At 38.2% G+C, this 12734-nt stretch overlaps 1 protein-coding gene and 1 non-coding gene across 2 annotated transcripts; one reads left to right on the top strand and one right to left on the bottom strand.

The window, feature by feature from the left end:
* Positions 1-3698: 3698 nt before the first annotated feature.
* LOC131025692 (amine oxidase [copper-containing] gamma 2-like) lies at positions 3699-8546 on the top strand. The gene is made up of 5 exons (XM_057955486.1): positions 3699-4474; positions 5673-6343; positions 6436-6549; positions 7605-8152; positions 8223-8546. Exons 1-5 carry the CDS (start codon positions 3829-3831, stop codon positions 8431-8433), a joined length of 2190 nt encoding a protein of 729 aa, XP_057811469.1. The 5' UTR covers positions 3699-3828; the 3' UTR covers positions 8434-8546.
* Positions 8547-12369: 3823 nt separating this feature from the next.
* On the bottom strand, positions 12370-12476 carry LOC131007353 (small nucleolar RNA R71). The gene has a single exon (XR_009096057.1). It is a non-coding gene; the product is annotated as a small nucleolar RNA R71 (small nucleolar RNA).
* Positions 12477-12734: the final 258 nt, after the last annotated feature.

Genomic DNA, 12734 nt, shown 5'->3' with positions numbered 1-12734 from the left:
CGGATGATGCATGATATGGTTAAAATCACTATTCCAAAATTAAGAGATATGTTATTGCATGAATTTAGGAAAGACACGGTAATAGAAAATGTCAAATTGACTCAAATCTCCTTACCCACGAAAATAATGCTTGATTATTGTATTAGATTATAACCGCTAGATTGAAAGGATCAAGGGCTATGATTGGTTCCTAGTTCTCACAAAAATATGGAGTTCTCACAGGATCCTCTCCCTATATATATATATATATATATATATATAGAAGGGTTCAACAGAGAAGCTAAATATTGTAGAGAATAGAGAAGTCGTAAAATAAAAACGAACAGATCTATAATTTTAATAAACAGATCAATGTACCGCATGAACAGCAATTTGCCCCGGGTTCGAATCCTGCTGGTGGCGAGTTTTTCTATATTTTTACTAAATACGTCTGTTCATTACTTATGTTGATCTGTTCGTAAAATATATAGATTTGTTCGTTCTCTCGAAAAAGATAATTCTTTGTTGAACTCAACCCTATATATATATATATATAATACAATATGTTATCTGGTATGAAGTATTAAGTTTATATATAAAATTTTAATTCCTAAATGGTCCTTATAATTAAACTATTTAATAATGTCATTTTAGTTGACATTATGGCAATTTAGTCAATAATAAATTAATATCTGTTATAATTAAAATTGATGGAGAGTATTATGTATACGACCTCAGAGGTGGAATAATCGCACAAATTTATATAATTTTATCGGACGTTTGGATTTATAAAGGATACGTGTGTTTCATACTACTTTCTATCAAACGAGCCCTTAGTTTAAAATAATTTGTATTTTAGATTTTAAAATAAAATTGTTTTATCTAATCGTTTAAATATGAATTCATAATAATTATTTAAAACATTGAGACGTATTCGATAAAGCTCAAACGCTAGCCAATGAAACATCAAAATCTGATATTTGTCCAAAATCTAAAATTGATGTACAAAATGGGGTGTGACGTTTGCGCCACATTATTGTAAAGATAATATGCTAGGAGGAATCACGTTGAGAGACGAGTCATTTAAACACTTAGCACTAATCGATGTTTCACTCTACGTTATTCGATGTTTAAAGTTTTACTTTCTGATTCATCACATTATAATATTATACCAAACTTTGTGGATTTTGAGATGCGTATATAATAATGCTTTCACAATCAAATATGCACGGATTGCGCACAAAAATAAAATAAAATAGTATACTAATACAATGGATAATGGATAAATTAATAATTCCTATGTGGAATCTCAATTCTCAATTGTTTAATTAAGGGGTTATGACCAAAAAATACATGAACTTTGAAAAAAGTTACAATTTTCACCTGAACTTTTAATTAAGCCCCAAAATACATGAATTTATATTTTTGTTGCAATTTTCATCTAAGTTTGACTTTCAGCGAAATTAGAGTTCAATTAATAGTCAAAAATTCACCTGATGTTGGTCTAACTTCTGATGATGATGAATATTTAGAAGCTCGGAGCTCTAAGAAGGCAAAAATTAATATACATGACTTAATTTTGACTGTCAATTAAGCTCTAATTTCGTTGAAAGTCAAACTTAAGTGAAAATTGCAACAAAAATATAAATTCATGTATTTTGGAGCTTAATATTGAAAGTTCAGATGAAAATTGTAACAAGTTAATATATTTTTTGGTCATTAACCCCTTTAATTAATTTATACTGATTTCAATTGTCACGTGCGTCGCATGTGACAAGCGGGTTTCATGGTACAATGAATCATCAAGCCCTTTTTTTGCCTTCAGAAACAGACAATGAATTTGAAATATAAATAGTGTCTCTTTGGATTAATAAATTTAGAATACTCAATAACCTTCAACCATACATCATTGTTGTCGTATTTGGACGCAGCTCCAGATTAGTATTTTTTGTCACCATTCAAAAATCTATATTGTACACACACATTCTAACTTTTTTTCTTTATCTTCTCACATTTATATATGCCTTATATCTGCTGTGTATTTGTATATTTGAATGCCGTATAGCATTTGATTATCCACCCCTTTACTTGATTATCTCGATATGTTCTTGTAAAATTTACTTTGTTTTCTCGGAATTAACTTTATTAAGTAAAAATAACAATAGTCTCCGAATTTGTCAATTTTCAGAACAAAAACCGTGACCAACGAGGTCAATATCGTTAATTTCGTCCGTGTTCAGTCTAAATTCAATTTTATTTAGTATTTTATGTGATCTTGTATTGATATTGTTTCAAGGCTATATATATGAAGCTTTTTTTCTAAAGGATCAATATTAATTTTTTATTTTGCCTCTTGATGGATCGATCCTCCGATATTAATTATGTTTGAATAGCTTCGTCTTACCAACCAATCACAAAATGAGGTGGCTCAGTTCACACATGGCATAAGGGATAATGCGATTTAAAGCATTGCGAGCAACAATATGAGCTAAACATTAACTTCTCCACTAATATGTCTAATTCGAAAATAGTTACTCTCACGAAATAGGATCTTACATGTTTCTATGATTCCTTCAAACACAGACCTGCTCATATTCGAGGAATTGACAACATCCATCACGATCTTGCTGTCCATATGAAACACCACTTGACCAAGGCCTAAACTTTTTATCCACGATAAAAGCCTCATGAAAACAACGAGCTCTAGCTTGCACCAGCACTCCATCCTCATCTCGCACAGCACAACGAGCTCTAGGGTTATCAGGCGGAAATCGCCGGAAAGGATTATGTTACCCTAGGCCTAGGGTTTTCAGGAGAAAATCGCTAGAAATCTAAGAAGAGTGCGGTTGTGATTTGCGGCCTAGGGTTTTCAGGCGCCTTTTAGTTGCAGAATTTCTTGAATTTGTTGGTCTGCTTTTTGAATTTCTTGAATTTGTTGGTCGGCCTTTCAAGCACTTGTTTGAATTTCTTGAATTTGGGGAAAACACATTTTGTTGATTGTTTGAATGATGGTGATGGTTGCGCCGCCGGTGGCAGCAGCCTCACCGGTGTTGAGGAACACGGTGGGAGCATAATTTTGGAGAAGACGACGACCATATAAGTTTAGAAGAAGAGAGAGTTATTTTATTAACAATATTTAAGATTAATTAACAATACCATTAAACATGTGGTCTCCCTATAACTTTTCTCATAATAAAACTCTCCTTAATACCCGTGTAAAAAAAACGGACCATGAACAACGGGACGGAGGGAGTATTACTTTTATTTTCTCACATATCTATCTCACATTTCTATGCACTATTCCTCACCAATATATATTTTTTCTTTTTCCATACAATGAAAAACTTTTCCATGTTTACCTCTATGCCACTCTTTGTAATCTTTGTGCTAATTTTCATCTATATATAATATTTCTTCCGTCCCATTATGCATGGCTCAATACTTCTGACACGGTTATTAAGAAGAAGAGTGATTAAAAGATAAAAGTGATAGAAAGTGGTGGAGCTCACAACTTTTTGTGAGATAAAGAGATTTCATTTTTAAAAATGACCATTTGTAATGGAACAATTCAAAATGGCAAGAGGGCATATTGAATAGGACGCAGGGAGTATTAAAATAAATATTTTAAAATAATACTCAATTACTTATTTTTCCTTTAAAAATAATCACAATATTTATCATTACTTATTTCCTTGTCTTTTTCAGAAAAAATTATATTTATAATTTCATTTGATCAAAATATAAGCACTGTCACAAAACTCAGACACGCACTTGTATATTATATATCTTATCAATCAGACAATCACTATATTCTTAAAATCACACAATTTGAGTAGAAAACAGTCGGAAATGGAAGCAAGAAGTCTCCTCCGCCGCAGCTTCTTCGTCTTCTCCGCCGTCCTACTCATACTCTTCTCTCTCTCCATCCTCCCATCGCCGCCGTCCCACAAGGCGGCGCTGCTAGATTGCGCAATCCACTCCTCCCTCTGCAACTTCAAGAACCGCATCCATTCCAAGAGACCCGGTTTCCTCCAAACACCCACAAACCCCACGCGCCGCCGCCACTCCGCCTCCGTCCCTCACCACCCCCTCGACCCCCTGACACTGACGGAGATCAACCGGGTCAAGGAAATAGTCCAGAAGCACGATTTCTTCAGAAACAAAGCCTACGCACTCCACTCCGTAGTTCTCGAGGAGCCGGAAAAGCAGACGGTGCTCCGGTGGAGGAAGGGGGACCCGCTTCCGCCGCGGAAGGCCGCCGTCGTAGCGCGTGCCGGCGGGGAGTCGCTCGTGCTGACGGTGGAGTTGGGCTCCGGCGAGGTGGTCCGCCACGAAATCTCGGGGCAGCCGTCGGGTTACCCAACCATGACGGTGGAGGACATGACGTCGGCGACGTGGGCCCCGCTGGCCAGCGCCGATTTCAATCGGACGGTGGTGGCGCGCGGCGTCGATTTGGCGGACCTTGCCTGCCTGCCTCTTTCGACGGGATGGTTCGGTAAGTGACTGCCGTGGTCTATTTTACTACGTTATTGCTACTAGTATTATATTTCTTTCTCTTTTCGGCATTTCAAAATAAAATAAAGTTCTCTCTCTCTTCGGTAATATTTGCGATTTAAACAAATAAGAGCAAATACATATCTAAAAATGGTAAAAGCGGTTTGTACTTGTTACCACAACTAGATGACTTGATAAATTTAGGAACAATAGTATGTCAATTATTCTCTGTTCATTGCCTGTAGACTAAGGAGTCGTTTGGTTTGAAGGATTAGATTGGACTAGATTAGATTAATCTTATCATATCTTGTTCGGTTGGATGGATACAGCCCGTGATTCAATCTTGGATGAGTGCCACATAGGATTTATCTTGGTGTACGAGTCTTGGCTTACCCTCTATGACAAAATTAGTGTGGCTAATTTAATCTCGGCAACCGAATGCCCCTGAAAAATTATATTTGAAAATTATATCTTTAAATGATTTTTATTGTTTAATTGAGATTGATTTACTTATAAATTGATGCTTACATGTGAATATCCAAGGTAGTCCAAAATTCAACTTGTCATGTCACCGTCAATTCTGAGGTAAATTAATCATATTCTCAGTGCAAATCAAACTAATTTCAAAGTATATTAATTTACACGTGAAGGATTTTTTTTAGTGAACATAATCGGAATTTAACCAAAATTCGGTTATTTATATAATATTATTCCTATATTTTAATCTTAATTATGTTCTATAGATTATAATTAAAGGTGCTTGAATATTGAAAACGATGTAATAGTCTAAATGCTCTCACCAATCAACTTCACGATTTAAATTTTGGACGTTCTTTGATTTTTCTCATAGATAGATATACTTTTCCCACATATTTAGTTAAGTTTGTAAGGCAGATGCTGAGATATTCGATTTTTAAGCTATAAAAGAGTGATGTGACGAGCTCGTGAGTGGGTCGATGAATAGTTAATTAAATTTTGCACCAATAGTTAGTAACGAAATTCGCACAATCTTTAGGATAACACTAATATTAATATATAGTTTAATTATCTACTGAAATGTTATTTTCTACGTACGTACCGCTGTAGTTGACACAATACATTTGCAATGGTATAGATCATCACTCATAAAACTTTATCTTATAAAATTTTCATTACAAGGTATATAATTTGGTTAATGATTGTGATTTACTATTGATTAGGCAAGAGTGAGGAGAACAGACGGTTGGTAAAAGTTCAATGCTACTCCACCAAAGACACTGCAAATTTTTACATGAGGCCAATCGAAGGCCTAACCGTTGTAGTCGATTTAGACAGCCACGAAGTTTTAGAAATCACAGACAAGGGCAAAAACATACCCATACCAAATGCAGGCAACACGGATTATCGTTTCGCGGCTCAAAATTCGTACCAGAGGCTAGTGAATCCCATATCGCTGGAGCAACCGAAAGGGCCGAGCTTCACGGTGGAGGACGACCATTTGGTCAAGTGGGCAAACTGGGAATTTCACCTCAAGCCCGACCCGAGGGCCGGTGTCATCATCTCGCGGGCCATGATGCGCGACCCCATGACCGGCGAGATGAGGAATGTAATGTACAAAGGGCTCACGTCGGAGCTCTTTGTGCCGTATATGGACCCTACGGATGCTTGGTACTTCAAGACGTATATGGATGCAGGGGAGTACGGGTTCGGGCTGCAGGCGATGCCCCTCGACCCGCTCAACGATTGCCCGAGGAATGCCTATTATATGGACGGCGTGTTTGCCGCCGCTGATGGGACGCCCTACGTTAGGTCTAGCATGGTTTGTGTGTTCGAGAGCTATGCAGGGGACATAGCGTGGAGGCACGCCGAGAGCCCTATCACCGGAATGGAGGTATTCAATTTTAACATGACTTTTAAAGCGTTGCAATTACAATATTACCTTTTGCAATTATGAGGATATCTTTGATTTTTTTTCCGTCCAAGATTCGGGAGGCGAGGCCGAAGGTGACGCTGGTGGTGCGTATGGCGGCATCCGTCGCGAACTACGACTATATTGTGGATTGGGAGTTCCAAACGGATGGACTAATTAGAGTCAAGGTAAGTAGGATTGTTTCCCTATCAATCCTTTTCGCTAGTTTGGAAATACACTCATCAACTTGCATTATTTATATGGTGCCAAAATATTTAAACTTTTTGATTAGTAATGGGCCATATGTATGCTGAATATACTTCCATCTAGACTAATTCACTTTTTCATGAATTAGGTGCTATTGTTGAAAATGACAGAAAAGCTGTTACTTTAAATCACAAAACCTATTAAAAAGTGAACTCACATTCTTTTGAATAATATTAGCAGAAAGAACTAACGTCGTACGTGTAATTAATGTTATTTTAATTAATAATCTATTATTTAGAAAAATCTATTAATTCATTTATTAGACAATTTATTGAATGGATATATTTATTTATAAGCCTTATCAATACCTATAGATATATATAAAGTATTTTTTATAGATTTGAGTGACAAATAAATGTATATCAAAATAGATTTATATTTTATAAATATAATAATAAATACTCCCTCCGTCTCGCGAATCTTGAATCAATTCTTTTCGGCACGAGAATATAATTAAGAAAATACTAGTATTTAATGTGTTAAGTGTAGTAGGTGAAAAAGTGAAAAGGTGAATAAAAGAGATTTTTTTGCCAGAAAAGGAAATGACTCAGGATTCGTGGGACGACGGAAAAGGAAAGTGACTCAAGATTCGTGGGACGGAGGGAGTATATAATAGGGGTAAAATAGGCAATCTACAAGTTGTGTCTTAGACTGCCTTAGGCTTTTTTTCTATTAGTATAGATTTTGAGGTAGGAAAGCATTATGAAATAGAGATGTGAAAAGCGTCATAGCGAGCGAGCCAAATCCTTTGGCTCCATCTTATATTGCATCTACGAATGAAAGATAGACACGGTTATTACGTTAATTAAGACAATTTAGGAGTATCATTTTGCATTTTTGCTTGATATAAAATACACGAATAGTATTATCTAAAATTGGTGGATTTTTTAATCTAACTCCTTGCCAAAGAATGATAGAATATAGGATCCGACTTGCACATGGCATCCAAGATAATATGATGTTGTGATTGAACTAGGTTGGCCTAAGTGGAATACTGATGGTGAAAGGCACTACTTATTCCAACACGAACCAAGTTAACAATGAAGAGGACCTATACGGCACGCTCTTGTCGGAGAACGTGATCGGCGTCATCCACGACCACTTCATCACCTTCTACCTCGACATGGACGTCGACGGCGCCAACAATTCCTTCGTCAAAGTCAATCTCCAACGCGAGTACGCCTCGCCAGCCGAGTCCCCCCGGATGAGCTACTTGAAGGCCGTCAGGAAGGTGGCCAAGACGGAGAAAGACGCTCAAGTCAAGATCAAACTCTACGATCCATCCGAGTTCCACGTCGTGAACCCTACCAAGAAGACGAGGGTGGGGAACCCCGTGGGGTACAAGCTCGTCCCCGGTGGCACCGCAGCTAATCTGCTCGATCCCATCGATCGCCCCCAGCAACGGGGCGCCTTCACCAACAACCAGATATGGGTCACGCCTTACAACGCCTCCGAGCAATGGGCCGGGGGCGCGTTCGTGTCCCAGAGCCACGGCGACGACACTCTACAAGTGTGGTCTAACAGGTATAACGTGTTTTCTGTTTAGTTTGCAGGCTATAAGAGAATGTGTATTTAGTGTTTTTTGATGATGCAGGGACAGGAGCATAGAGAAGAAGGATATTGTGGTGTGGTACACATTAGGGTTCCATCATATTCCATGCCAAGAAGACTTCCCCATTATGCCCACCGTGTCGTCGAGCTTCGATCTTAAGCCCGTGAATTTCTTCGAAAGCAATCCCATTCTTAACATTCCTCCAAACTTTGAGAGTGATCTTCCTGTTTGTAAAGCTGATGCATCAGCTTAATTATTAGGTATCTAGTTGTGTATAGGAAATTATTGATGCTGCACGAATTGAGAGCTATATCCGTTTTCTTGCGTATAGTTTGAATTGAAAATAAGATATGCACTCTGTTTTTATATCGTTGAATATTTATCATTTGGACCGACTGTTTTAATTTCTATTCAATATTATTATAAAAAAATATTAAATGCGTGAAGAATAAAAAAGATCATACTCTCACTTCGGTAATATGTGATTACCAATGGCCAACTACTATTGTAGTGATACTTTACACATAATGTCAATTATGCATAAAGCAATAAGAAAAGTAGAGAACACGTAACTTTGGTTACCCAGTTTGATGTAAACGCACTTACGTCCGAAGGCCACGCTCATGGGAAGTTTTCTACTACCTAATTGAAGATGAGTTACAAGGACTTTTACAAAATTCGACTCTTATGCCAAAACAACTTTTTAAAGTTCCACCAATAATAAAAGCTAACAATGACTGCACCAAGCGCTTGTTTAGGTGTAACTACCAACCCTTACCACTTAATCCCAACAAGGTAACATAAAATCTCTCAAAGTTCCACCTCAAAAAAAAAAAAAAAAAAAAAAAATCTCAAAGTTCCAAACTAAAACAGATTACGACTCAACTAAAAACATGAGAAAGAATCTATCTTCCACAAGCATGATGAATGCAAGTGAGACAACTATCAAAACAGAGACTCAAAAAATGATTTATCAATAACAACTCAATTACACTTAGTTTTAATGATTTATCAATGACAAATCCAATTACCCAGCTACAACATTTCATATAATTATATAAAAAAAATGATGAACCAATAATAGTGTTATGTATTACTCCCTCCGTCCCATTATTCATGGCACAAATTTCATTTTGGGTTGTCCCAACATATATGGCACATTTCTATTTTAGGCAAAAATAAGGGATAGATTAAGCCTTAATTAATTGACTAATTATATTTTAATAATACAATAATGGGCCGAAAAATCTGGAATTGAAACCAACCCTAATTTCATTCCATTTTTTCATCCATTCACATCCGCCGCTCTTTCTCTCTAATCCCAACTCCTCTCTCTCAAAACTTCACCTCCCTCCCTCTTCGAATCGCCTAGGGTTTGTAACTCCGGCGTTGAATCTGCACTCGTCTCTCACCAGCCCATCGATTCGCCATAGCTCGATGATGTAGATCTGAGGGAGCAATCATCCGCTTTCTCTCTGTCTCTAATTGACAAACATGGTTTTCGTACCTCAATTCCACATGTTTTGTTGTCATTTTCCTTCATGTTTTGCTTGTGAATGCTTGTTTGTGCCCGAATATTTAGTTTTATGAAGATTTGATATCTTGGTGTAGTTTTGGAGTAATTTCAGGAACCATCAATGATTAATTGGAGGATTTTGAAGATATGAGATTGAAGTACGTCTCGAGAGGAATCCGTGAGCGCAAACGGCGACCAAATCCGAGTCCGGACGAGGGAGAACGGAGCAAAACGAGCGGCCTGCGCAATACGCCCAGTACCCCGCGGTCACCACCCGCGGCCGCGGGGCGGGACCGCGGGTCCCCTGACTCCCCCCCACGTTTGCCGGCCGCGGGCGCGGGCCAGGACCGCGGGAAAAGGGCGGAGCCTCCCCAAGTGGGCCCTGATTTATGCTTAATTTACACTATTTTTAGGGGTTTGCATGTGCATGTTTTAAGATAATCTTCTGGAATTTGGTGCGTTTATGGTGTATTTTATGCTTTGCAGGAGATTTAGGCTTTCGAGATGGAAGAATGCAATTTTAGATGATTTTCGCGATTTTTAGGTGTTTTGGTATGCAGAGCAGCGAAATCACTCATTCCTCTGGAAGACCAGAGAAGTCAAAGCCCAGATCAGCGAAGTCAAAAACCAAGGCCAGAGGAGTCGAGGCCAGAGGAATCGACATCTCCAGAGCAGAGGAATCACTTATTTCTCTGCCGAGAAGCGCCAGCGTCAGAGACGTAAAGTTCAGCGCTCAATAGACAGAGATGCCAGAGAGATCAACCATTCCGCTGGCGATACCATTCCTCTGGCGAGGTCAGAGAAGTCGTCCATTCCTCTGACGCAATCCGTTCCCCGAGAGACATCCATTCCTCTGGCGAGAATCGCGAAGGCAGCGAGAGTGGGAGTGTTTTCAGTGCGTGCATCCAGCTGGAAAGTTGCCTTATTTCACACGATTCTATTACCTTTGGAATTCTATTTCCATTAGAATCCTACTTTGCATGGCAACTTTCCATGGTGATCCGAAGGAAGTTTGAAGCCTATAAATAGGTCCTCTTTTGGCCTTTCAAAAGAGGAGATCAACGCAGACCACCGAAAACCTTAGCATTCATACTTTAGTTTTTAGCTTTAGATTTTTATTGTTTTTCTAGTTTTTAAGGCTTGGATCAAGATTGAAGATTCAAGTCGCTACTTCAGTTTTTATTCGGTTTTTATTTAATTCAGTTTTTACAATTGCGTTCTTTTTAATTATGTTTATGTTTGATTTCATTATGTCTGGCTAGTCTTTTATTCTGAACCTAGGGTTTGTACATAGCTAATTAATTATGTGTTTCTGATTTATTGATATCATTTTGCCCTCCAACTTATGATTCATGATTCCTGGTGCTTAATCTCTTGTGAATTATCTGATCAATGATTTACATGTCTAGCTGTTCAGTTTGAGTCTTGAATGCGATAATTGTTCAGCCGATTCAGGAATGCATGATATAGTATTATCCTTGAGTCTTGAATGCGATAGGTGAACCTATAGGAAGCTATTCTTTATGTGCTATTTGGAGTTAATTTATTCCTTGGAGTCTTGAATGCGAAAAGGGGTTTATTAATCTACGTTCATAGGTGGTCGTTAGAGACGCTTGTGAATAATATAGCGATCTTTCATCAGGGTTGGATTAAAATTGGTAATTGAATCAATAGGTTAAATGCATATAGTTGATTTGTGAAAGTACATCCCTAGGGTCAGAGTTTTCCTTATATTTGAGTTAGTTATCGTTATTTATATGTTCTTTAGTTTTATTTGGTTAAATTTAGTTCGAGTTTCACCTTCATTTTTGTTTTGCCTGAATATTACTAGAGTTTAATTAGGATTACTTAGAGTGATTCGTTTTAATAGTCCCTGTGGATACGATACTCGGTTACTTTTTACTTGCTACAATTACCTGTGTTAGTTGCAGTTTTTGTTGCTAAGAAACTAGTGATCAACTTTTTGGCGCCGTTGCCGGGGATTATTTAGAATTTACTTTAATATTTCTGATTAGACTTAAGCATTATTTCAGGCGTTATAAGTTTTAATTTTATTTTATTTTTAGTTTTTAAAATTTCTGTTTTTGTTTGTTGTCTCAGGCGTGTATGATCACGAGATCCAAAGGAAAGGAACATCTAGTGCCTTTGAACTTGGAAATCGAAAAGCAATACAAAAGAGACAACCGCGAAAAGAAAAAGCTAGCAATGGCAGAGAATAACATGGACCTTCAAACTCTTGTGGAAGTCGTGACAAACCTTCAGAGGCAACTAGATGAAGAAAGAGAGCGCAACCGGGCTCCTCCACCAGAGCCACCACTGAATCACATGTATCAGCCTCGAGTTGATCAATTTCAAGGAGGCAAATGGGGACCAACTGTGCAAGCCAACACATTCGAGCTGAAGCCGGGATTGATAAACATGGTGCAAGCTGAGCAGTTTAGTGGAGCGGCTTCTGAAAATCCGCATGCTCACATTACCCAGTTCCTAGATATCTGCGACACTATTAAGCAGAATGGAGTGCCACCTGATGCCATCAGAATGAAGATGTTTGGATTCTCTCTCAGGGACAGAGCGAAGGAGTGGTTCAAGAGTCTGGACAGAGGTGCTATTACTGGATGGGAGGATTTGTGTAGAGCTTTCCTAGCAAAATACTTTCCTGCCTCTAAAGCTCAGAAAATCATTGCGGAGATTTCTCACTTTTCCCAGCTAGGAGATGAGACCATTCATGATGCCTGGGAAAGATTTCGTGAGCTGCTCAGGAACTGTCCACAACATGGTTTCACGGAGGATCAGCAAATCATTCACTTTTATAATGGTTTGACTGGTCTGACAAAAAGTATGGTGGATGCCACTGCAGGTGGATGTCTTCTCCATAGAAACACAAAGGAGGCATATCGTGTGATAGAAGAGATGGCCTCCAACAGTTATCAATGGCCGAATGACAGAAGTTCCACGAGAAGAATTGCAGCTGTGAATGAGGAGAGAGATAATTTTAAAGAGAAATATGAAGCTCTTCAAAAGCAGTATGAGTTGGAGAG

The sequence above is a fragment of the Salvia miltiorrhiza genome, chromosome 1 (assembly GCF_028751815.1).
Source record: "Salvia miltiorrhiza cultivar Shanhuang (shh) chromosome 1, IMPLAD_Smil_shh, whole genome shotgun sequence".
Taxonomy (NCBI): Eukaryota; Viridiplantae; Streptophyta; class Magnoliopsida; order Lamiales; family Lamiaceae; genus Salvia; species Salvia miltiorrhiza.
The sequence above is the reverse complement of the archived record's forward strand: the minus strand, read 5'-3'. Positions and strand labels throughout refer to the sequence as shown.